The 27,470-nt window shown below is 40.1% G+C and overlaps 1 protein-coding gene across 1 annotated transcript; it reads left to right on the top strand.

Moving 5' to 3' along the window:
• The first annotated feature begins 598 nt into the window (after positions 1 to 598).
• ZNF596 (zinc finger protein 596) lies at positions 599 to 22,773 on the top strand. The gene is made up of 7 exons (XM_081045971.1): positions 599 to 649; positions 13,603 to 13,684; positions 15,791 to 15,917; positions 16,606 to 16,701; positions 16,820 to 16,864; positions 18,165 to 18,244; positions 18,675 to 22,773. The coding sequence occupies exons 2-7, from the start codon at positions 13,673 to 13,675 to the stop codon at positions 19,914 to 19,916; spliced, it is 1,602 nt and encodes a 533-aa protein (XP_080902097.1). The 5' UTR covers positions 599 to 649; positions 13,603 to 13,672; the 3' UTR covers positions 19,917 to 22,773.
• Positions 22,774 to 27,470: the final 4,697 nt, after the last annotated feature.

Below are 27,470 nucleotides of genomic sequence, written 5' to 3'. Positions count from 1 at the left end.
CCATGTGTCATCGTTTTGCCTTTCACACCCGGTTCCCATCACCTGAGCACAGAAGACTCCAGTCCTTGCTTAAACAACCCATTCCAAGTGCAGGAGCCGCAGACGTTCGGGATCCCGCCACTGCCCATCTGGACCCACCGCGAGGCCAGGTCGCGCCCCCAGCACTCACAGGACACGTGTCTCCAGCGGGATTTTAACTCAAACCGTTTTCAAACTGTTTTCAGGGAAACATCTCAGCATTCACCGTAAATGGCCTCACAAGTCTAAGCTCTTACCTTGAACTGTCTGAAACATTTAACCTGAAGTGGGGAGGAAGCAGCCCGGCTGCCCGGGACGCTTAAGAGATTCCAACGGATCCAAACGCGGAGATTGGAGGAGGTGTGTCGCGTCCGAGGCGGGGCCTATCCGGAAACGGCCCGGGCGGCTCCGGCCCCGCCCACTTTGCCCGCCCCCTCGAGGACCCGCCCCCCGCGGGCCGCGCCACTCCGCTCAGTCCCGCTCCGTCTGATCCCGCCCCTACAGGCCACGCCCAAGCCTCGCCGACGGCCTCCTCTCTGGCCCCGCCCCTTCCTGGCGGAGGCCCCGCCGCTTCCTCCGTAATTTCCTGTGGGCGCAGAAGGGGATTTCCCGGCGCGAAGGCTTCAGGCGGGTGAGTGGGCTCTGTTCTCAGAGGTTTGAATCCGCCCTCCGCGGCCTCTGCCCCGCGCCGTCCTCCGCACGGGGTCCGGGGGTCCTTGCGGATGTCACAGGCCTCGCATCCGCCCGCCGCCCGCGGGGAGACCCCGGCTGCCCTGAGCGGCGCGGAGGCCAATCGCTCCGGCGCGGTTCGTGTCATTTCCGTTTCCGGTGACAGTAGCTCAGAGGCCGTCTCCGCCCGGCCTGTCTGCTTTCGGTGTCTTCACGGTGTCCCCAGCACGCGCGGTGTCCTGTCCCCGCTCGGGACGTGGGTTCTCGTCCTTGTCCCCCGTCGCCCGTCTCGCCTCCCGGGGCAGCCCAGGACCGACCGTGTCCTGTGACCCCTCGTGTCGTGGTGTCCCAAGGTTCCCCCTCTGGCTCTGCCGCCGACGCGTGTGCACGTTTCCGAGATCCCGCTGGAAAAGGAGCTGTTCCTGGGCTGAGGGCCTCTTTATTTCATCCCCGTGGGTGTCGACGAGTAGGGTGGGGGTTTGAGGAGAAGAGAGAGAACAGAGGGATTGAAGGAGCAGGGAGACTGAGGGCTTAGTGACGAGGACAGTAGAGCTTGGGAGACGGGTGGGTGCCCTGGAGTTGGGAAAGCGGGAAAGGCGGAAGAGGCTGACCTAGGCCAGCAGCAGCAGGGGACATAGGTGAGGCGACTTGGAGCAGCAGTTGGAAGTTGGGGCAATGGAAGGGTAGATTCCAAATTTATAGATGGTTTTTCAATTTTCCAGATCACAATCAGTTTTAAATTTATTGTGTCAGATTCAGATGACACCTCAAAGTTTTCCAGTTTTTATTATATACTGGAAGTATTATTTGGTGTTTAGTAAATAATTTTACAGTATGTTAGTGTGCGATTGGGAGGGATATTGAGGGTTTTTGTTTTAACAGTCAAAACAAATTTTAAACATCTAATCTGTTCAACAGCTGCCTTTTATGTGATCTTTTAATTTAAAGAAATGTGAGCTAAAGTTTCCAGCTAAGTATATGATTTCTTCAAGTTTGTTTCTTTCGTACAGTGTTTCCCCGAAAATAAGACCTAGCTGGACAATTAGCTCTAATGCATTTTTTGGAGCAAAAATTAATGTAAGACCCGGTAAAATAAGACCAACTCTTATATAATGTAATGTAATACTCAGTCTTATATTAATTTTTGCTTAAAAGATGTATTGCAGCTGATTTTCCGGCTCAGTCTTATTTTCAGGGAAAGACGTTAAATAATGAAAGATGGGCTGGGTTGTCCAGGAGCTTTGTTCTAACAGACCTCATCAGTTTCTGATGGATCTGTTAAAACATTGCTCAGAGCTGTTTCCGTATCTCACCTTTTATGTTTTCCAGTGCTAATAGTTCATCTTCTTATTACATTCCTTGATGTAGTAATGTGATATACTGGAAAAGATTGATTTAATCATATTGATTAAATGCTTTTAACCAATATGAATAAAACGATGAAAGAGAAGTTATTCTTGCCTAGGAGAAGGAAATATGGTCTGGAGTATTTGTAACAGGAGTGAGGAGGACAAGCCTTGCCCCTTGCTTGCGAGGCAGTGATGGTTGCTATTTACTAGTTTCTGCAGCTCAGGTCTCTGCCTGCCCCAAACAGACCCAGAGTAACAGCACAGCTAGGTAGAGAAAGACCAAGACTTTTGAAACTGAGCACAGAACAAAGGCTTCTCTCCAGTGAACAGATGGCACTTGGCTCTGGGAAGGGAGCTTGGTGGAGGAAAGACAATGCAGTTTGGGTGCTAAAGAATGGGAGAGAGCCTGGGAAGCCCAGGACAGGAGAAAAAAAGGGCGCTCTGCCCTTCCTCATCTGGTGACCCTGTGTCCAGCAGGTACGAGAAGAGACTTCGAGGGCTGTGACTTGAAAGGGAGGGTTACACCAACTCACATCCCCATTGCTTCCGTGTGATGTTGGGCTTCATCAGTGTCGCGTCCTGTGCGATGAGGGTTGTGGGGAGCGAGGAGGGCTGCGCAGGGTTAAGAAATGATGGTAGCCATGAATAGAGTGCAAGCGGGGCCAAGGGACTCCAGCCTCAAGGACTGAGTCCCAAATCGGCCAACGATTAGCTTTTATTACTTAGGTGGGGAAGTAAAGGAGATAAAGCTTGTCAATCTCAAGATCTGTGAATGTCACACATCATAATAGGAAACTGATTCAAGCCAATCACCCTTGCCTGCAGGCAGCAGAACCGTAAATCTCAGGATGTTTGTACTTCCCCAAGGGACAAAACTTACATGTATATGAATAGATGGAGAGCACATCATTGAATCGCTTCCCTTGCATGTTGTGGAAAGGAATGAAGCCACAGAGGCAGAGGCTCTCCTTAGCCTGGGAAATGTGGGGGGCTATCCCCACCTCTAACAACCCCATGGATTCTCCTGTTGGTCCCCATTCGACTGCGCCTGGCTTGAGTTGTGTCCCGTCCCCCCCCCCCTCCCCCCGCCACGCTTGGGGAATCATACCCGTCATTGGCTGACCAGCCATCTTTCTGGTGCCAAACAGGGAGGCATAAGGTGTAAGCACAAAGGTGAAGCAAAATCCCTGAAAGGATCCGTCTCACAGACTCTCCTTTCTTTAGGGGCAGGTACAAGGAGACAGACTGGTAGGCTGCTGCGTGGCAACAATCAGGATGAAGCAAAGGGCAAACTCACCTATTGCTCTCCATGTAGGAATTTGTCCGTTGCCTGATAGTTCATTGGATACCAGATGACCCTCTTTGCCACGTGTTGAATTTCTGCCCGTGTGTGGTTGTGGCAGAGGAAAGGGATAAGTTACTCAAACACCTGAATGGCACATTGTCAACATTCAGGAGTGACTTATCAAGACTGATCTTGGCTGTAAAAGAAGATCAGAGAAGGAGGAAGATAAGGAGGGGTCAGGAATGGCCCTTTCTCTGGAATAAGTCATATTTATTAATTGTTTTGTCTTCTCTTTCCTGAAATGCTGTTTTTAGTACATGTTAATCTCTGACTCTCAAGTGTCCTGTGTAACACATTTTCTCACCTGTGGCCTTCCCTCAGTCTTCTCTCATTTCAGGCCTTTTCCATCTCACCGTGAAACAGTGACATGGAAGTTCTGAAGTGGCTCCATTTGGGGGATCATCACGAGAAGTGTTTTATACCCAGATATTAATTGAAGCCTAGGACTGGGCCCCATGGTTGGCCAGTAGGGATTGCATAGGGACCAAACCTGATGTACGAATGTCAGTGCTCTGTAAAGCAGGATTAAGGAAACTGCACATATATAGTAGTGAATATGTCAGGAATACATGAAATATCCAGGAAAAGAATATCGGTAAGGTGAAATTTGTTCTTCCTGATTGTATAATGCATCTGAAGCTTAACAAAGTAAATCTTATATATTTGGATTCAAAATAGTCATGATTTCGAATAGAAAAGAGAGATTAGAAACTGATAGCTGTGACAAATTAAGGTGGCATTTCATTTCATTTTTAATTATGTTTTATTCTGTAATTGTTTAAAACTGGAATCACTCTGAATGTCTAACAGTAGGGTTATTTCTAAATTATTCACAGCACATCTATCCCAAGGAGACCATAGTGTTCATGGATTTGTAAAGAATTGACTTCTCTGCACATACCATGTTTCCCCGGAAATAAGATCTAGCTGGACTATCAGTTCTCATGTGTCTTTTTGGAGCAAAAATTAATATAAGACCTGGTCTTATTTTACTATAAGACCAGATATACTATACTATACTGTAATATAATACAACATAATAAATACAAGGTCTTATATTAATTTTTGCTCTGAAAGACGTGTTAGAGCTCATTGTCCGGCTAGGTCTTAATTTTGGGGGAAACACCGTATGTAAGGGTTCCTGCACTTTGGGTAAGGTTTGAGTTTGATTGCTGGATCAAGAAGTGGTATATTTCATATTGTAATAAATTCTGTAAGACCTACATACACACACACACACAACTAAGAAGATATTCTCATCCACCAACTCGTGATGTCCCCTCCTACTTTAACCAGGACTTCGTGTGTTTGAGTATGTGTATATGTTTATACATATATATGTAGATTTGGATAAAATATACCTCTTTATTCTATTTCCATTTCACTAATTACTTAAGTAACTTAAATTTTATTCATTATAGACATGTATATGCAAAATGATTTTTTCTATTTGACTCATTTTTATGTGCATTTAGGTCTACGTTATATTTTGTAGTTTAATCACACACACACACACACACACACACACACACACACTTCTTCCTACTTTGGTCTTACAAGATGAAAGCAAAATCTTTTCTTCATGTCCTTTGCTTCTTTGTTTTCCATTGGAAGGTGTCACCTATTCCATATTATAAAATTTTCCATTCATTAATATTTATTGTTTAATAATGTTTGTTTAATTTGACTTGTTTTAAAGTTTCAAGTAATACAGATTCAGGGGTGATTTGAACTGTCTCTGTTTCTTTTTCCACAATCGTTTTGACTATATCCTCAACACCAAATGAAAATTGAGACAAAATTATCTTTTAGGATAATTCTCATGTGAAAGACTGCATATTAGTTTTAAATATGGGTTGCATCAATTTTCTACAGTCATTGAGATTTCTGTCACTATATGTCCTAAGAAATTTGGTTTGGTTGGCTTTCTTTGTCTCATTTTTGTCCTCCAAAAGTTTTAAAATTACTTTATATGAGTCTGCAAACTTATTTCAAATGACACAATATTTTGTTATAAGTAGAAAATGAATTTTGTGCTTGTTTACTTTTTAAATTACTTTTACTAAAGAGGAAACATCGATTTCAGTGTATTTCAGAATAGATTTGTTGATTTTAAAAAATATTCTTAAGTATGATAGTTAAATGGATTCTCTTTTTTTTTTTTTTCAGTTTGCAGTTGATGCATCTTCTGCGAATAAATACAATTGTAGCTTTTTAACACCTTATTGTATTTACTCTCCTTTCCTCCCTTCTTGGTCCGACTCCAGCAGTCTGTGCCTTGGTGAGTGGCAGTAGCCATGACCAGCCACTTTCTCAGTCTTACCTTTAGTGGAACTGCCTCATTGTTTGCTGCTCAATATATCTGCTGAGGTTTTCTTGATTAACAAGAAACACCTCCTACCATGTGACATGAATTTTAAAGATTTTCAATTATTTTTAAATATCAGATATTGTTCCAAGAGTCAACTCATGTGATCTAATTTTTTCAGATCTTTAAAATTGTGGAAAGTTTCCTAGTGTTTTATCATCCTTTCCTTACTGGTGTGCACTCCACTTGACAATGTTGTATTAGTATATTCCAATGGCAGTAATGGCTATATGGCTAAAATAAACAGCTAAATGGCTAAAATTGTATTAATGTTTTTTATAAAATGTCCTCAGTAAAGATTGTTGATTTCCAAATTTTTTCGACATGTATGTACAGTTGGGTTAGCCTGATTAGTGAGAACAGATTCATTTTTCTCCTATAGAGCAATTTACCTTACATGTTTGAGAGAACTCTAACAAATCCATTTTGGAGATAGATTTTAATATATAATTTATATATTAAAGTTGCCTAGTCAGATTCTTCTTATTTGTGAGTGACTATTCATACCATTTCCATGAAAATTAATTCATCATACATGTACAAATTAATAAGAATAGAAATTTTACCATTTTTATTAACATTTTAAATTACTGCTTTTAAATGAATAGGCGGTCTGTTTTAATCACCAGTGTTGTCTTTTCATGAGTCCTTTTTAATTCCTTCATTTCACTGTCAAAACATTGATTTCTGTCACATGCTTTTTCATTTTATTCTGTAATCAATTATTTAATTTTTTTATTCTTTTTACTTTTATTAATATGTGCGTATTTGTGAACATTTGAAAAGCCAAAAACCTCATGTACCTTTTTCCTTCTTTGGTTTCTAAATGTTTTTAAAGTCACTGAAAACGTTGAGCCACCCAGAGGCTTACAACTTACATCAGTTCTCAGTGCAGACCTTGTCTGCTCCCCCAGCACAATTGATGGCGGTTACACATCAGTGTGTTCAGCTTTTCAGGGAACACCATTTCTACTACGTGGGACTTCCTTACCTCTGTTACCCTGCGCTGACTTCTGGGATACTTCCCACTTCTATTCTCTTCTGATAATTTTTAAGTAAATTTGGCATACCTTAGACAGGGCTTCTTTATACTGTGCCCAACCAAATATAAAGTTTAGTTCCTTGTTGATATATCTTTAGGTTTATATAATAACATAGTATCATAACAATATTTATTTGTTTATTAGACTTTGAATGCATGAACGGGAGAAAATACAATGTTTTTCTTCCTTAATTGCATGCCTAGCCCTTAGCGTTAAGTCTGACTTATAATCGGTACTCGATAATATACGAATAAAATGACGTAATTACTCTTCTGTTTGTACTTCCTTTTCTATTTCACTGATGTCCTTTCTCCTCCCCAGCATAGTTTCACTACCAACACTTTCTGGCAGACAACCATCATCTAATTCTCAAAATTCATCAGATCTTTCTTAATTGTTTTACTCCATTCTTCAGCAAAAGCCTCATTTACAAACACATCTATTTCTTTCACTTTCTTGTTTTCAATTCTCCAGTGGATTCCTACTAGGTTTAAAAAGGACCAATCTAATTACAATGACCTTTGGGGCCCTAAAATCTACTTGTGTACCATCCTCTCTAGTTCAGCTCATCTTGCAGCTGCCTTCCAGTGTGTTTTCACTTCCTGGGGCACAGCAGGTGCTGTGTGTATCCACAATATCCTGCTCCCTCATCTGAAAACAAAAACCTCTGAACCTGTTTCTCTCTCTGCCAAACTTTCTAAGTCTTGCCCAAATAAATTTTTAAAGTGTCAGATCAATTGTACACGCATTTCAAGAGCGCTTTCACACTTCTATATACATCAGTATATATAAACAGAGTATTTTTGTCATTATTTCTTTAATAGCTTCTAAACTAGACTTTTAACCCCACAAGGGCAGATTTCTCTGTTTTATTCATCAGTATAATTTCACTCTCTCATACAGATTTGGTGATAAGTGTACCTGAAAGATACATTCACTTAGGACAAAAGGAGGCATCACTTGCCTCGATAATGTTGCAGTAAATGGGCGACAAAGACAACATATCAGAGATACATGAAAATCAAATCGTTGATTACCTAAAGGTTAATTTTATAGAATAATACATACTAAAACTTTCTTACTGTCAGAATGGTATAATTTAAAAAAAGAAAATGGAGTATTCCTTATGGGATCAAATGCCTATACCTAAATCAAAAAATATGTTGCCTGGGTTTTATTCAGAAAAAATATGTCCTATAAAAAAATTTCTTAAGATATTTAAATGTTTTTTTTTATTAGTTTCAGGTGTACAAAACAATGTACTAGTTAGACATTTACACCCTCACAAAGTGATAACCCCATCCCTCAATCTACTACCCCTCTGATATCATACATACCTATTACAATTCCATTGACTGTGTTCCCTATTCTGTACTTCACATCCCGTGACTATATACCGTGTTTCCTCAAAAATAAGATCTAGCCAGACAGTCAGTTCTAATGCGTTTTTTGGAGCAAAAATTAATATAAGACCCGGTCTTACTGTACTATAGTATAAGACCCGATCTATAATATAATAATAATATAGTATAATATAATAATATAATTTAAGACTGGGTCTTATATTAATTTTTGCTCCAAAAAACACATTAGATCTGATTGTCCAGCTAGGTCTTATTTTCGGGGAAACACAATATACATAAAGTTATAATTGATGTTCAGTATTATTCAGCTACAGGTGTATAGTGTAGTGGTCAAACATCTATACAGTCCATGATGTGGTCTCCCTAATAAGTGCTTATCTGATCCCCTACAAAGTCTTTACACCATTACTGATTATATTTCCCAAACTGTATTTTATACCCCCGTGACTATATTGTGATTACTAATTTGTACTTTCTAATCCCTTTACTTTCTCCCCCATCCCCAACCCCCTTCCACCTAGCAACCCTTAGTTTTTGCCCCCCATATATCTGAGTCTTATTTCAGTTTTGTTGTTCATTCTGTTCTTTAGATTCCACATATAAGTGACATTATATGGTATTTGTTTTCTCCGTCTGACTTATTTCACTTACCATAATATTTAACATCAGTTTAAAAGTATCCTATTTAGAGATAGAAAGTAGAATGGTGGTTGCTAGGGGCTGGAACAAGGGAGTAATGTTCCAATGTTCAGTGCATTCAGCGTTTCAGTTTTGCAAGACGCAAAGACCTATGAAGATGGATGTGTTGGTGGTGGTGGCACACGTTATGAATTTAACGTATTTAACATCACAAACTGTACACTTAAAAATGGTTAATATGTTAAATTTTGTGTTATAGGTGTTTTACCACAATTTTTTTAAGAAGAAAAAAAAAGACAATAAAATAAGTGCTGGAGGTGGTCATTCTGGGAATTTGTAATACCAAGGGTGCCAAAAAATGTAAACACATTTTCAGAGATGATATTTATGTATTACTTTTCCAGTTGAATTGAATTACGGTAGCAATGTGTAGTATGACGTTTACCCAAAAGATGGCATTAATGAAATGAATGCTAGCATCACCATGCAACAGGCAGGACAGTCAAAGAAAATGGCGGAAGTACGGTTGTTCGAGGAGTGCAAGACCATTTTGAAGTGGTATTTGAAATTCAAGAACATTGTGGAAGTACAACAACAATGGAGGCGTGAGTATACAACACAACCTCCAACACGCCTAAAAACTGTCTGCATTCATGATAAATTGGAGACACATGGTACTGTGTGAAGAAATTGAAATGGCATGCACAGCAATGCAAGTAGACAGTTTGGTCAATGTTGCTCAAGCATTAATTCGCCATAATCAGAGGTGTCTGGACACTGATGGTAACAACTCTGAGCACCTCTTGTAATTGCAGAAGTCAAACGTGACTTGTATTCATCTTTTGTTATTGGTACATATTGAGTATTACAAATCCCCCCCACACACACACCGTTCCCGGAAGTACTGCAATACTGGGTCGATGCACGGAGTGGACGGAGCAAGCTCCTATTCCATCTCCCAGCTCCAAAAATCCACTTACTATATTGTCTTCGGATAGAGGATGTATCAGATATTAAACTGATAAGAACAGATACTACACTTGATCTTAGCCAAAAGGCTGAAAGCAATGAGTATTACAAATTCAATAACAGTTTTTTTTCCTTTCCTAAAACGTGTATACATTTTCTGGGTACCCTATGTATATTGAAGCTTACAGAGTTATAGGTTTTGGGACATTAGCTAGATCTGAATTTGAGAGACATATACTGCATGAGCTACTTCTTGCTTGGTGGTAAAAATGCACATTTTGTATCGGTGAAATGTCTTTTCCTTGAATATATATTCAGCGCAAATATTTATGTAGTGTCAGAATGATGCCTGCAGTCTGAGAATATACTGATAGATTGGAATCCTCTTACAAATAAAGGGCAAGGCAGATTCTCTTGCTGCATATTCTTTACAGTGCTGCCCACAACAACCAAAATCCCTTAAACAGTGAAGTCTCTGGGAAAAGGCATGAAAGTTGCTTTTGAGGCTTTTAGAAAAAATTGACAAATAATATATTTGTTTTCCTTAATTTCATCTACTTTAATAAGGAAAATATTTCTTTACTGAGGCATTCTTGATGGATTTACTTCATCGGAACCCAAGTTAATCTGATTGCCCTTTGGCTTGTAGCACTGATGTGGTTATCCGCTGCGTTAAAAGAGAGCCCACCGTCAAAATGGTTCGTTTTCTAGAGCAAGAAAGAAGCTCTGAACTCTTGAATGTTGTGGCAGTATCCTCAGTATGATTTGGCTTCATTGCATTTCCATCTGTCTGGGTTCTGGGAGACAGATCTCTATTTTGTAAATGAATCTGTGAAGGGAAGCATTGACTTTGTTAGGAGTTCAGTGAGGGAACTTTTAGGAAGTGACATTCTAACTGAAATTGAAGGAAATAAGCATGGGGTAGGTAATTGTGTTTGTAGAGTTGGGTGGAAATGAAGGATGATAATACAGAACATTGTGGAAATGGTAGCAATAGTACATTTTGTTTGTGGCGTTCAGGTGGAGACATCCAAAAGATTACAGACTAGATAAAGAATAACATTTGGGGGAGTGGGAGGTAATGTCCTGAGACATGTTTCATTTTAAATGCACATTAGCTTGCAAATGGAAACAAGAATTTAGAAATGGAGCTCAAACATGAGTTTTGTCAGTTTCACTTTAGAAAAAGTAATGGAAGAAATGGAAGCAACTGAATAAACATGTGAGCACACCAGGACAGTGTACATGAGTGGGAAGGGATGAATGAATAGGATGGGGTCTTGAGATCTTCCAACAGAATTATTCGAGTACAGTGGTACCTCAGTTTTCAAACGTCTCTGTTGACGAATATTTTGGTTTATGAATGCCGTAAACCCGGAAGTAAACGCTTCTGTTTTCGAACACGACTCAGAAGTCAAACATGTCACACGGCTTCCACTGAGTGCAAGATCCTGAGGCCTAGCTGTCGGCTATTTTCGAACGTTTCAGAACTCATGGATTACGTTGGAAAACTGAGGTACTACTGTAGTTCTTCTCCAGTGATTTGGAGTTGGAATGAATGACTACATTACTTTGAAGACATTCGGTAGACGGAGATGTCACAGAAACCTAGGGAAAAGTATGTTCCCCCAAAGAGGTCATAGTACACTTATTATTTGGTTCCATGTAAAAGCGCATACATTGTATTTATTTGAGCAGGTGTCATTGGTGATGTTAGAAAGTCAAATGGGGAGGGAGACATGAGCGTATGGTAGCTGCACCTTCAGCCCTAAGTGTGATTGTAAAGGCAGGAACAGGAGAGAAGAACGCTAAAAGGAATGAAGTTCAGAGGAGGTTTTAGTTTGAAGATGGAAGAGATTAATGGGTTTCAGTGATGAGGGGATGCATTGTGGCAAGAGGGAGAAATTGTTGGTAAAGGAAATAGACTTTTAAATAATATAAGGTCCCTGACAAAACAGAAGAGAAAGTGGTTCCATCAGAGACATTGGTCTTACCCAGGAGTGGGAGAGAAGGAGTAACTCAAGAGTACAAGTGCAGGAATGTTTGTACATTTTCTGAAGTTACACTGAGGTAATTTGTTGATTTATATAATCTACTTAGTAGGAAATTTGTATTGAAAATGAGGGGAGTGTGAGAACGTGCGAGTTAAAAGGCGTGGAGATTTGAATTATTTTTGTAGCATGGAAGATTGGTTAATTACCAACACATAGTGGAGTTTACAGATATATTTCAAAGCCACTATGAGATGTCACTCCATGTTTAAGGGAGGGTCCATATCCTAGTCCTGTGCTATCAGCTACAGTCACGGAACAGGCAGATATTTGGAGTCACCTTCCTTTATGGTCTTATTCAGCAGATATGGTAAATTGTCAGAAGGACATAGGGAATAATGTTGGTCTTGGTAAATACCTGTTGAAATTCGTAATTGAATTAAACTGGGTGGTAACGAGGAGGGTTGGATGCTAATTGTTAGGAATTGCAGCGTTGGGGTGGTTCAGGGTGGGGCCTCTGATTTTACTGTTAAAGGTACTATTCAAAGTCAAGTCTAGGTGTGTGTAACCCTTAAAGAATTTGAGCGTAGGAGACAGGCAGAGGACAATTTAAATTACACATGGGTCCCTTTCTAATGTGTATTTGTATGCATTGCATATACTTGTGTGCATGTGATTTTGTCATATTACTACTGTTTTCTGAACCTATGATCATGTCATTTAGTAAATTGATAAATGAACCATAATCAGCAGGGTCATTTTGAGAAAACATAGGCAAGTGTATGTAAATCTCTAAGCACAGAGTCACGTTTAATAAAACTTTGCTGTTACAAATGGGTTAGTTAAAGCTACTTCTGTTAATGAATGACTCATTATCATCACTTGTCCGTGAAGTACACATTATTATTGATGTTCTAGGGGGCCATTTACACTTTATAAACACTTTCACACTGAAACAATGAAATTAAGGGAAGTTGCAGCTAACGATGATTGGTGAAGGGCAGCATTTCAGCTACCACTTTTCTAACATATCAGGTGAAACAACTAAATTTCCTTTGAAAATGTCTTCTCTCTATAATTTTGGAGCCTACTGCCCTAGAGGATTGTTGAACATGCCAGTAGCTCCATAAGCCACATACTCATGCTGTTTTCTGATTCAGGGGATCTTAAGAGGTAAGTTTGCAAGGTTGCTGTCATGGACTCCTCCAACGAATCAGTCACAGGATTGATTAGCCCTATCATAAAGTGTCTTCTTAATTCTCTTGGTTCATGACCAGATTCCTGCAGCACAAATCAAAAAGTCAGAGTTGAGGGAGTGATGATATTCCTGGAAACCTCATTTGGAGGAGACAAATTACTTAGGTCATGTGTATCTGGGGGCCAAGGGAAGGGAATAGTTGGAATGGATTGAGGCACTGGAGGGTTGGGATGCAGTTGGAGAAATTGCTAGCGTACAAAGTAAGAATAATTAAGCCTGAGAAATTCCACAGTGGTTTCTGGAGGTGGAGATGCATGTGGCATGAGTTGGTGTTTTGGAATTGAGGGAATTTAAATCTTCTGAACACCTTGCGTTAACTATCACACAAAAACTCAATGGTTTTCACATTCTTCTCGTAGTTGAAAGTACTTGTATAATCTTTACTAGCAGCAGCACTCACAGCCTTCTTACTTTGGACCCTGGTAGAGGAGAGCACTCTCCATTTCTCTTAGAGTACACTGCCTGTTTGTGCTGGTTGGGTTCGGAGTTACATCCAGATAGAGCATCACAGCCCAAAAGGTGCTTCATGACAGTTTGGTCTGGAAATTGTGGACAATGGGCGTCTCATGACTTCTTTCTCCTTCCTTAGCTCTGCCTCCGGTGGCTTGGACTGTGTGTCAAGAAAACCCAGAAGAGGGTTGGCAGCTGAGCTAGTGACAATGGAGTCACTGGTGAGTTGGGAATTACTCTATCTACTGAGATTGTATCTCTATTTCTAGTATGTGTGTGTAGTTTTCCTACAGGCATTGAGGTTCTAAGTGCACTCAGGAGATTTTTCAAGGATCTGAGCTTCAGTTAGGTTTCCCAAGAACTCTATAATGGTCAAGTTGGGTCAAAGACTCATTGAGCAGTGATCTCTTTCCCCAAATCACACTAAGGTATTCCAGCCTCTGTTAATGCTGTGTTTTCACAGACAAGATAAGAAAGGCTTTCTTGTTCTCGTCCAACTCAAGGCCTTGTTAGCCAAAACAAAGGTATGCATTAACTATTTCACTGACTGTAATGGCCTTAGGATTGCAGTGACTGTGGGTGATAGAGATGAGGAAGAAGCAGAGCACCACAGCCCAGAAGGGAGGCCAGTGTTTCCACCGGTGAGCTCAATTAGTCCAGTGTTACGGGTGCTGGGGGAGTGCTGACTATTGCTGAGGGAAAATGATGAATTATTATGCCAGATAGGCAATGAGGAGTTACTCATTTAGTTTTTCAAATTTTTAACCTCTTAAAGTTTTGATAGAATGTATGTGTGCTTTTGGAAACTTCTTATACAGAAAACTAAAATTGTCATTATTACCCATGTCCCAAATCATGAAGTTTCTTTGTGATTTCCATTTGTTCAAATTTTTTAAGTGGAAGCAATGCATAGGGAGTATTGTTTCCCTAAGTTTGGCTGTGATTCAGGAAAAAAGAGTACAGGAAGCAGAGTACAGCTTATAGCCCTGTGGAAATTTTGATGAACTGATGAAGCAAAAACAATCAAGTGGCTTCAGGTATGCTCGAATAGAGACACAGCATGCCAATGATACTGACATGTGGAGGTCCCAGACATTGAGAATGAGGGGCCTTAGACCATAGGAAGAGTCAGGATAACACTGTCCTTCAGTATCAAAGTCTCAGAGCCTCTGGCTTGTCTGCTAAACCATTTATCCTTATACTTTACAATGAACACCTGAGTTGTGTGGAGATGAAAGGCTGTACCTGCTGATCCCAAGTCCTGTATGAATTGTATTCAATTTTGCAGAATTGTGGACATTGCTTCCTCACTTTCTGCCCTTTAGTGAATAATAAACATAGAACTTGCATTGAGTGTGGTTTGGTAGATAGTTACCATTTTATACATTAGCCTATTGGATCTTTAAGAATTCATAACAACCATTAAACCAGTTCATTGATGAGAAAACTGAGGTGATAAAAGGGAATAATCTAACTAGAGTCATGCTTTAAGAAGTGGCAGATCATGGATATTGCATCCCTTGTGATGAGTTTGTAGATTTACTTGAAATTAGTCAAGAAGAGTGTTTTACGTTCGGTAACCACAAATGGCCACGGGGTTTTGAAAATTAATTTGGGGAACGTAATCAATAATGTTGTAAAGATTTTATAGGGTATTCGATGGACACCCTATAAAGGGTGTCCATCCGATGGACACCTTTGGGAGACCACCTCAGAGATGATGTAGATGCCTGATCACTGCACTGTACACCTGAAGCTGAACAATAACGAATGCCAACTACAATTTTATATATACATGTATATACTTACAAGAAGCGGAGTACAGCATTAGGAATAGAGACAGTGGAAATGTAATGGCTCTGTGTGATGTCAGAGGGATAGTGGATGGGGGGAGGGGGGTTCACCTAGTGGGAGGGATATAAATGATAAACGTTTAAGTATCACTTTGTCTTGTGCACCTGAAACTACTTTTTAAAAAAAGAAGAGTGTTTTAGTTATAAATTGTCAAATGAAAACTTTATAATATCATGATCTTGAAGTCAGAATTACAAATTTATTGGGAAATCTCTGGGTTATGTAATGCCATACCTCATGTGATACTTCTTTATAATTAAGTTTTAGGTATTTACAGTGTGTATGTTTCTGTGAGTATATCTGAAAGTCATATGTCCAGGTTAGCACTGAGAACGATGTGACCAGACCCAAAATCCTATTCGAGCTTTCTATATTCACTCAGCCACCACTTCCTTAATGCTGTCACCTGTGCCATCCTTCCCTAGAGACTGGCAGAGATAGCTCTATCCGAAACAGTGTCCATAATATTTCAGGAATCATTGACCTTTGAGGATGTAGCTGTAGACTTCACCCAAGAAGAGTGGGTCTTGCTGGACACCTCCCAGAGAAAACTATTCAGAGATGTAATGCTGGAGAATATTAGTCATCTAGTCTCCATTGGTGAGTCTCTAAATACACATTATGTATGTATGTATTTTTTTAATTTATTATTTCTAGAAGAATATCAAAAAGCTTTCCTATTTCTTACTCCAAACTTTGTCTTGCTTCTTTCATAACTCCCACAACTACCTTACAGCAATCTTTCTTACTTTTTACTTACATTTAGTTTGTAATCCCATGTCTTTCTTGCTATTGAATCTCCCAACACTCTAGCAGTGGTGGAAATTCACTGTTTTTTGAATGGGAAAGTAAATACTGATTTTTTTTTAATTACTATTTTGTTGCAGGGACAGGTTAGATCAGTCCACAGTATTAAAATTAACAGACAAATTGTTTTCCACATTGAACCTAGATTCTTCCAGTACCGTTTTTATTTATTTGGATATAATAGTCAAACACTGTAAAAACTTGTATTTTCTCACTGAATGAAAACATTGAAGATTCTGCAGAGTGTCTCTGAACTTGGGCACGGGCATCAGCAATGATAGGACTTTAGTATCTTTTGGACCAAGTTCAAGAGCTGTCATTTTGCTGTTGAAGAACTATCTACGTTGTTTTCAACATACTCTTCTCTGGGCTGACCTTCAGAGGTTATATTATTCTTCCTTATTAGTTGACCCTATATTGATGATCATGCACTGTTCTCAGCACAGAACTCAAAATACACATATCATTTGCCTACAAACAGGCAGTCAACTGTACAAATCAGATGTGATTTCCCATTTGGAAGAAGGAGAGCAACTTTCAAGAGAAGGGATTGGTTTTCTGCCAGGCCAGGGTCCAGGTAAGCTCCCAGAAGCTGTGCTTCAGTAAGAGAAGGAGCCTGTTCAATGAGTGAGTAGGCCCCAAGAATGAGCAAATGAAAATAGCTCAGTTTAGTGATTTTTTTTTTTTTAACGTAGGTGATGTCATGGGACAAATTCTTCAGATGTCATTATACCTTACAGGTATCAGTTTCTATTCAAGTATCTCTCAGTATCTTTGGTTTTCTGGAAGGTTATATTCCTGTACTTGTTGGAGTTCTCCATGTACTCACCCTCCCCCACTGCCCTCACCCCAGATTTTCACAATTGTATTTCAGCCCTATAACTCTGGAGTACTCAGATTATACCTTCATTGTTGACAGCAAGACCATCTATGACATCTGTTGTAGAAACCTCAATATTAAGCGTCCAACCTCCACTAACCTTAACCACCTTCTTAGCCAGATTGTGTCCTCCCTCACTGGTTCCCTCAGGTTTGATGGAGGCCTCAATGTTGATCTGACAGAATTCCAGACCAACCTAGTGCCCTATCCCCATATCCACTTCCATCTGGCATCTCTGCTGAGAAAGCCTACCGTGAGCAGTTTACTGCAGCAGAGGTCACCAGTGCGTGCTCTGAGCCAGCCAACAAGATGGCAAAATTCGACCCTTGACATGGTAAATACATAGATTGCTGCCTATTTAGCTGTGATGACATGGTTCCCAAAGACACCAGTGCTGCCACTGCCACCAGCAAGACCAAGCACAGCATCTAGTTTGTGGACTTGTGCCCCACTGGCTTCAAAGTTGGCTTAATTACCAGCCTCCCTCTTTGTACCTGGTGGAGACCTGGTGAAAGTACAGCGAGCTGTGTGCATACTGAGCAACACCACAGCTATCGCTGAGGCCTGGGTACAGCTGAATCACAAGTCTGACCTGATGTATGCCAGGCGTGCCTTTGTTCACATGCATGAGGGCTTGGAGGAAGGATTTTTTTGAGGCCCCATGAGGACATGCCAGCACTTAAGAAGGACTGTGAGGAGGTTGGAGTGCATAGTGCTGAGGATGGGGGTGAGGGTGAAGAGTATTAACTTGTCTGTGGGAATTTTACATTCCATTGTCTTGGGACTGATTATTTCTTTTGTTGTTTGAAAATGTTATATCCCTAGCTTGTCAATAAAAATGAGGTTTTTATTTAAAAAAAAAATTTCACAAATTGTCTCTTTTCCTGATCCTGTTCTATGAGATTTTTTCCTCTCTTTTCCTCCACAACTTGCCACCTTCATTTTATTTTTCTTACATTCTGGTCTTGAAAATTTCAACTATTGAGGCCTCATTTTTAGAGTATTAATGTGCTCATCTTTAGAGTATTACTAAATTTGAAATTTTTTTCCAAATGTATGTTTTAATATTTGAAACATACTCAAGCGGGCATTGGGTCTCTTCAACATTTCAATTTTCCTAAAGCAGCTCTAGTAATTTATTTTTTTCCCAATCATTTTAGGTAGGAGAGATTATCTTAAAAAACAAGAAATGATATCCATTCAACATTTCCACAAGGACACATCCTTAATGAGTGCAGTGGTAAGTTTTATGGGTGTGAACTGAACCTGTTCTTCTAAATAAAGTCCTCGAATTGAATAAGTTAGGAACTTGGCATAATTACCTAATTAGAGTTGGGATCAAGGATTTCACAGCAGAACGTTTTTATTAGTTTTGTTTTAGGGAAGAAATTAACCTGAGGTCTTACAGACAATTGTATAATCCTGGCTCATACATCTAGTCTTTGAAACATAATATCTAAATATTAATTAGATATATCTGCAGTTGGGATACCACAAAATAGAACATCTTTCTCTATGTGGGAGAATAATACTCCATGTAGCTAATAGGAACAATTTTAACTGGAGTCTATCATTGAATTGTTACTCTGGTAGTTATATAGAGAGAAATGAATGAAGGAATGAATAAACATGGGTAAAGCTTTAACAGTTTCCCGTTTCCTTTGAAAAAGCAGAGATTTCACACTGAAGCGGATCCTTTTGAATGTAATGATTTAGGAGAAAATTATACTGAAATCTTAACAATGACTCAATATGGGATTCCTCAAATGGGAAAGAAGCCCCAAACCAGCCAAGAATTCAGAAAAGCCATCAGTTACTTTAATCAACAGAAAGAAATTGATGCTAGAAGTAAATCATACGAATGTAATCAACATGGGAATGCCTTGATTCAGAGCTCTGCCGTTAGACAATGCAATAGTACTCAAAATGGAGACAACACATTTGAATGTCCCGTATGTGGGAAAGCATTCAGTAAAAGTTCTAACCTTAGACGACATGAGATGATTCACACTGGACTGAAACCACATGGATGTCATCGATGTGGGAAAGCCTTCACTCATTGTTCTGATCTTAGAAAACATGAGAGAATTCACACTGGAGAAAAATCATATGGATGCCATCTATGTGGAAAAGCCTTCAGTAAAAGTTCTAACCTTAGACGTCATGAGATGATTCACACTCGAGAGAAACCTCATGAATGTCATCTATGTGGGAAAGCATTCACTGATTGTTCTGACCTTAGAAAACACGAAAGAACTCACTTTGGAGAGAAACCATATGGATGCCATCTATGTGGGAAGACATTCAGTAAAACTTCTTACCTTAGACAACATGAGAGAACTCACACTCGAGTGAAGCCACATGAATGTCATTTATGTGGGAAGGCCTTTACTCATTGTTCTCACCTTAGAAAACATGAGAGAACTCACACTGGAGAGAAACCATATGAATGTCATCTCTGTGGAAAAGCATTCACTGAATCTTCTGTCCTTAGACGACATGAGAGAACTCATACTGGCGAGAAACCATATGAATGTCATCTATGTTGGAAAGCTTTCACTGATTCTTCTGTTCTTAAACGACATGAGAGAACGCACACTGGAGAGAAACCATATGAATGTCATCTATGTGGGAAAGCCTTCAATTACTCTTCTGTCCTAAGACGACATGAGAGAACTCACACTGGAGAGAAACCATATGAATGCAATATATGTGGTAAAGCCTTCAATAGAAGTTACAACGTTGGACCGCATAAGAGAATTCACACTGGAGAGAAACCATATAAATGTTACCTGTGTGGAAAAGCCTTCAGCAAATATTTTAACCTTAGACAACATGAAAGAACTCACACTATCAAGGTTATAAATGTAGAAAACCCACCACCCATAGATTCCAATTCTAAACACTCTTGAGGACTCACACATTGAAGAAGCACTATATGTGTAATCAATGTGGAAGAGTCTTTATTCATCCTTATTATTTCGTTCAATTCCAAATGGAGAGAATCCATACGCATGGCATCTATGTGACAAAGATCCTTAGACAATGGACTGATCTGGGAGATAATGTATGACAAGGGAGAACTGAAACTAATTGGAATGAATGTGGAAGAATATTTTTGAATATATATGGTTCTAACTAGTAAAATGGAGAAATCACATGTCAGAGAAATTCTGTATATGTAATCAGTGTAGAAATATCTTCATTTATTATTTATCCTTTAAACAAATTAGTAAACTGCACAGGAAAAAAATTCTAGATCTGTAATCATTGTGCAGTCTCATTCAACTTAGCACCACTCTTGATATGCACAAGAAAATTTATTGTCAGGTAACAGCTAAAACAAGACCTAAGTGGAAAAAAATCCACTACTAGGAGGACAGAGCCTCTTGAGGAATAGCAGATAACGTATGCTGAATTAGTTATTCTATAAAAAATGGAAAACATTAATAGTGTAACACTTGTAAGACACATCAGGATTCACACTGTATAAAGCACTCAGTGTCTCAAACGAAACAATCTTTTCAGTGAGTGCATCTTCCCTAGTCAACACTAATGATCTCGCACTGAGAAAAACAGTCCTGAGAAGAAAAGGAATAAACCTTTAGGTGTAGTTCACGTTAGAAATTTTGGACTGGAAAAGAATTTAAAAGAACAGTTGAGAACATGGTTCAGCAAAATCAGAATTTTACCAAAGATTTCTTATTGAAAACATGTATGATAAAATGCACAACTGTACAGCCTTTTGGGAATATTGAATGTAGAACCTTAGAAGAAGCATTAAGTAAGATCATACTAAAAGATTAATACTGAAAAAGTGCAAGCATTAATTGTTGGAGAAAAATCTGCTCAGTTAAATTTGGTCATTTATAAAATACTGAATGTGACCTAAGACATACAAGATGCAAAAACATGCATTAAGTATGTTAGTGTTAAACTTACTGAAATATTTTGCCATGAAACAAAGAATGATTCTGCTCTTTTTTTAATGTATAAAATAAAGGTTTTGACAATAATGACTATAAAGCAAAAATTGTCTGCAACTGGTAACATGGAATTACATTAAAACCTTGATGCTTTCTCATGGGAACCTGGTTTAATTATCTTCACTTTCCTAATTTAAATTTATGTTGGTGGAAATTAATCAAACGCCCACATGCAGATCCTGTCTCTTTTACCATATGGCACCATAAGAACCAGCTTTGCTGGGTTTTGATGGAATTAGAACACATTTTGTTCCTCTGCCATGTGTCTGTACGATTGATGTTAAAGCGTGAAATGCTCCATTATCAAAACACACATAGGTGTAACCGGGTTTCCCGTTAATAACTTTGTGTCAGAAATTGTGTGTGGTCAGGGTATATGGCCATTATGTAATCTGCATACAGGTGTGTTTCTGTGTTGTTTGTATGATTTACAGGGTGTAGATCTTTGTGACGTCAGTAAAAGTGTGTGTTCAGGGTGAGAGGTCCACATGTGATTATCTGAACATACATACTATGTTTAAGTGCAGTGGTTTGCTGTGTGTGTGTCAGGGTTTCCATGTGTTATGAGGGTGTTGTCATTGTTGGATTAGTGTGTGTCATTGTATTTCAGAGGGATGCATGAGGTGAGAAGCGTTGTCTACTTGGCATCAGTTCAACAGTTGTTACCTGTGGAGCACCAGTGATTTCAGCAAAGGCCCCCTGGGCACTCTGGGGAGCCCAGGAAAAGTGAAAATAGCAGTGGAGGCAGGCTTGTGGCCCTGCTGGGGCTATGAAGATGGGAGGGGCTGAATCCTGATCAGTAGGAAACTAGCACCCAGGGTCTGAATGGTTCAGAGATGGACCTGTGGGCATCAGTGATGGTGGCTCTGAGTGCAGAGTTGTGGAGTTGGGGCAAAAGATGGGGGCCTCAGTTACGGAGTTCTAAGGTAGAAAGCCTACTAGGTTTGTGGATTGAGGATTCTAAGTTCAGCAGGGAGAAGGACTAAAGCCATGTTAAAGTAGCAGTTCCAAAGCAAAAACGGAAGGTGCTGTGTTGGAGGAATGAGTGTCAGACCCAGGAACACTTACGGATAGGGCAGTGGGAAGAGGAGGCACAGGCCTGCTTGCAATGGCCATACCTTTTCAGGCCCTGCCTGTATCAGGCTGAAGTCCCATCTGCCACTGCTATGTCATGGCCGAGGCCCCTTTCTGGTCATACCCTCTTTGCTACCAACCTAAGAAGAAGAGGAGGGTGACCTGTCTAGCCTTTAGTGGGAAAAGACTGGTTGCTAGACCCCTGTGTTGTCAGATACTGTGGTGGTTCTGGAGGGCTAAGGGTTGCCCAGCCCCAGCTTCCAGTGGAATGGTTGTGGTTGGGGGTACCTGGAGGGGACTTAGAAATATCTCTAGAGGTTCACATCGACAAAGGATGCTTTCCGAGATTTCCTCTGACAGCACTATGTTATCTCTGTATTGGGAGGGGTGCTTGCAATGTGTCAGGAACACCGTGAATATGCATCTAGCAGCATGGTGGGGCCCTTGGAGCAGCTGTGCACATGCGTGTCTTCACAATCATCTCCAGTAAGCCAGATCCTTTCATGAATAGGACATTTCTATTCAGCATTGTCCAGCAACAGTCACAAAAGTGATCCACGATACGGATGGTAATAATGGGGGGTGGGAGGAGAGCTATAAAGGAGTAGAGTGTTAATATGTGATTAAAGTTGGTATTAATTTACAATACTTTGTTACAAGTTTAGGAGATTAAACCTAATTTTCATGGTAACCATGAGCAAAATATAGAATATACAAAAGGAAATGAGAAGGGAATAAAAAAATATCCCTAAAAAAAGATCAACTGATCACAAAGGAAGGCAATCATGGAGAAAAGGATAGCCAAAAAAAGCTGTGAGTTGTACAGAATCAAGGACAAAATGGCAAATATTAAGGCATTCCTTGGATTTAAATGTAAATAGATTAAACTCCCCTATCCAGAGACTTGGCATAATGTGTTACAAAAATAGGATCCAACTACATGCTGTCTACAAGAGGCTTGCTTTAGATCTAATGACGTATAAGTTGGATATGAAGGAATGGAAAAGGTAAAACCTTGCAAACATTAACCAGTAGAGATCAGGAGTGGCAATAGTAATAAAAATAGATCCTAAACCAAAAACTGTTACAAGAGACAAAGAAGGACCTTGTATGATGATAAAAGGGACCATTTACCAAGAAGATATAACAGTCATAAAATTTAAACCTCAGAGCCACATAAATACATGTAGCAAACACTGACAGAAGTGAAGAAGAAATAGACACCTATACAATCACAGCAGGAGATTGGTACCTCTGTTTCACTAGTGGATAGAAGGACCAGACAGAAGATCAAAAAGGAAACAGCAGTGGAGGAGAAACCTTGTAAAAGAGAAGATGCTGCCTACACAGTCAAGAGTAACCTTCAGAAGCCGGTAGGGAGTTGTACAGTTTGTGTGGATTCTGGAAGGGTGGGAGAAGTGTGGGATGCTGAATCTTTTGCGTTTGGTGGGGTGTATTTTGAGAGAGGATGATAATACTCGGGGGTGGGGGGTGTCAGGGAAAATTGGGCAGTTGTCCCCAGGATCCAGATTCTTCTTACTCGTTTTCAGAACTGGTTCGACAACCTTGGTGGAGAGAATGTCCCACAAATACGGGTTGAGTTTGACCACAGGGTTTTATGTGTCTAGGGGGTGTCCAGTCACCTAAGTTCATTTCCACAGGGTGAGGGTCTGAGACAGAAGAGAATTGATGGGGGACAGTTTGCACAAGGTGGAGTGATAGGAGCTGCTGCAGGCTATGAGGTTTAAGGGTAAGATGTAACACCTGAACAAGGAGAGAGGGTCTCCCCTGGGCAGATGGAGGTTTTCACTCACACCCAGTCCATGCATTAAGGAGGCAAAGTGGAGGAAGAAGAAAGAAGCCATGAGACTCCAGATGTCCAAAATTTCCAGACCCCCATCTCATGAAGCCCCAAACCCTCACTTAGAGGGCCACAATCAACAAGGACATGCAGGGTTCTCTAAGGGAAAGAGCAGGGGGGCTCTTTTTGCTCATGGTCAAAAGTAAGAATACTGTGACTATTGCTAATGAATAATACATAAACACCTTTATATGAGAGGAACAGAGTTGCAAATGCCAACACTCCCACGGTGATCAGGAGCTCCGATTGCCTGCATGATTCTGAGGCAGGGATGCCTGATTCGCACTGTGTGTGGACTTGGTTTCTTTCTTCACTGTGGGAGTTTCAGATTCAATTGTTCTGCCATGTGCACTGGTGGTGGTCTCCAGCTCCACCCTTGCCCCCCAGAGCCTCACTGCTTGCCTCCTCTTCTCTGCCCCTCTGGATGCACTCGTCCTGAGTCAGCTTGGCTTCGCCATATGGGATCTCCAGCAGTGTCACTCCCTCAACACTGACTTTCAGATGGGCTCTGCACAGATTTGGTTATTGACCAAGTGATGTCACAGACTGTTTTACCACTTGGTTAACCAAGTCAATGACTATTCAATTTGGTGGAATTAACAGCTCCCATCTTGCAAATTTACCCCTTAGAATCCCCTGCATTAGAATGTATCATGGGCATGAGTCATGATAATACCAGCACAAGTGAAGTTAATGAGCAGATAAAAAGTAGGTATTAATAGAATTTAAATATTTAAGCCAGTGTTTTGGTAGAGAACTGTTCGAAGATTAAGACTTGTGCAATGAAATAGAGTGAAGCTTGCTGACATCTATTAGGATGGTGCAAATTTTGCAATGTTAACCTTTTAAGCTGCAATTACTTTTGCACCAACCTAATAGTTGAACAGAGGACTCACCAGAACCCCCAAGTTAGAGGCAGCAAGGCCTACTACACTCCCAATGCATGTTCTTCTGGAAGGAGCTGCTTGTTCTTCTCCCAAAGTCTGCACTGCCCAGCTTCTTGGGGAAAATGAGATGTTGATTTTATCTTCCCCCTTATAAGGGAAAACCTAATCATAGCTAGACCCCATGAAAATACCCTGAGTACACAAGTGCTAAACCTAGACAGGGCTTCTTTCCCTGTAACACCCTCCACCCAGCCTCCCTCCAGTGCCCTCCCTTCACCTTGATTAGATTTAGAAGACAAAAAGTAAATGTCTCATTAAATGATGGAGAACAAAGACCATTTTGAAAGATAATTTGTAAATATTCTTTATTTATACATAGTTGAATTCATTTTCTTTCAGTTCTATAAAACCATAGCTTTTAATAAAACCTTGACCCAAATACCAGCAAGTTCACATTCAAGTTTGGGTGGGAGAGAAAGTTACTTCATGTAGGAAAAAATAACCATTATCTGTTTCCTGATCTTCAGCGTACACAATACAAATATGCATAGCTGCTATAACACTTCACACAATTCCTAGGAATTGGAACAATAATAAGATACAATGATGCACTATGCTGCTACTCTCACTTTTATTCAATCACTTCTGCTTTTTTCATTATTACCTATAAATTGATGGTGACAAATCTCTTGTCTGTATTCTAGCTAGATTTATGAACTATGATCTTTAGTTTGTAGTGACAGGCACCTAAAATGAATTTGTGTCTCAGGACAATACCTCCGCTACCCAAAACAACTCCATCTCTATTCTTCAGTGTTTTTTAATGCCTCCACAAGACTTTCAGGTACAGCTGTTTCACTTGGCCTCCTCTAACTACAGACTCAATTAGCCTTTGCTTTTATATCCAGGTGGAGCTCTCTTATCTCTTTTCCAAACACAGCCACCCCCCACCCACAGCCATTCATACCACATATCCATTTGTCTTCAGTCTCAATTTAAATGTCAAATTCTCACAGATATCTTCACTGATGAGGTTAGTCTTCCTTTTCCCCCCCTCCCCATTGCCTTAATTACAACTCTTTTATTCCCTCAGGCCACTTACAGCTTTTGTCATTATATAGTTTTCTGTTTTGTTAATTAACTTATACATTTACTGTCTCCTGCACTGGTCTAATTGCAGAAAGTTATGCCATGACTTAAAAGGTGAAGTACATTTCCGGAACTCTGACCATTAATGTAGGAATTACAATTTCAGAGAAATTTTATGTCCACAACAACCTAACCTGCCCTCAGTCAGCCTGCTGTAAAATGCCCGGAGTCCACTTACACAGTCTTTTTCCAATCACAGTTCAATTACCACGTAACTGAAGTCTGTCCCTCCTGGTGAAAACTGTGTTCAATACCAAAATCCAAATATAGGTATGACAATTAAGTTCATGAACTCATCTTAGGAAAATGTGCTACATACCTCATCGCTGAATATCACTACGGTCACCTTCCAAGTACTCCCCTTTGGAAGCTATGCACTGTCCCAGTGCCTAGTCCACCTTTCAAAGCAATTTGGAACTCTTTCTAGAATGGCCATCAGAGCTGTGGTCGTATTATCCTTGATGTCCTGAATGTCATCCTTTCAATATTTCCTTTATTTTCAGGTAAAGAAAAGTCACTGGGGGCCAGATCAGGTGAGTGGGGAGGGTGTTCCAATACAATTATTTGTTTACTGGCTAAAAACTGCCGCGCAGATAGTACTGTGTGAGCTGGTGCATGGTCGTGATGCAAGAACCATGAATTGTTGGCAAAAAGTTCAGGTTGTCTAATTTTTTCACATAGCCTTTTCAGCACTTCGTTAACTGTTTGCCCAGTTGGTACAAATTCATAATGAATAATCCCCTCTGATATCCAAGAAAAGTTAGAAACATCATTTTGACGGAACTTTTTTAGTCGTGGAGAATTGGCTGACTCCCATTATGAACTTTAACGCTGTCTTTCAGAGTTGTATTGCTATACCCATGTTTCATCAACAGTGACAACGCAACCCAAAACATCGTCTTGTCTCTCCAAAAGGTCTTGGCAAACTTTGACTCTCTTTTGCTTTTGTTCATCACTGAGTTCTTTTGAGACCATTTTTTCACATACCTTTCTCATGCCAAGATGTTCAGTTGAGATTTCCTGGTTCTCTATCGATTTTTACTTGGTCTGCTATGCTTCTTACCGTCAGCTGATGATTTTGACGCACAGTTCGATGAATTTTTGCAATGTTTCCGTCGGTTCTGCTTGTCACTAGCCACCCTGGCCTCTCTCCATCAGTGACACATTCTCTCCCCTCAGAAAAACATTTAATCCATTTGTACACTGTTGTTTTCTTCATGGCATTATCCCCATAAATTTGGACTAACATGTCCCTGGTTTCACTTCCACTCTTGCCAAGTTTAACAAGAAATTTAATGTTTATTCATTGATCTAATTCAAGCTCAGACATTCTTGTGATGGCACACAAAAACACACAACAACAATAATGAACACTAAGACACCACCACATGTCCACACAAACACAGCTGTGAGACACTGATATACCAAGGTTGTGAAACCTTACTGAGCTGTCTGTATAGTGCTGTCAATGTAAGCATACAGTGGCAAGTTTGTGAATGTAGTTGGAAG

This window comes from Rhinolophus hipposideros (assembly GCF_964194185.1).
Source record: "Rhinolophus hipposideros genome assembly, chromosome: 4".
Classification (NCBI taxonomy): domain Eukaryota; kingdom Metazoa; phylum Chordata; class Mammalia; order Chiroptera; family Rhinolophidae; genus Rhinolophus; species Rhinolophus hipposideros.
The sequence above is the reverse complement of the archived record's forward strand: the minus strand, read 5'-3'. Positions and strand labels throughout refer to the sequence as shown.

Bases quoted from the DNA above. Each gene is read 5' to 3' on its own strand.
- ZNF596 (XM_081045971.1), top strand. The intron at 15,918-16,605 runs GTGAGTCTCTAA...GCCTACAAACAG, and splicing joins TAGTCATCTAGTCTCCATTG to GCAGTCAACTGTACAAATCA. The intron at 16,702-16,819 runs GTAAGCTCCCAG...TTTTTAACGTAG, and splicing joins TCTGCCAGGCCAGGGTCCAG to GTGATGTCATGGGACAAATT.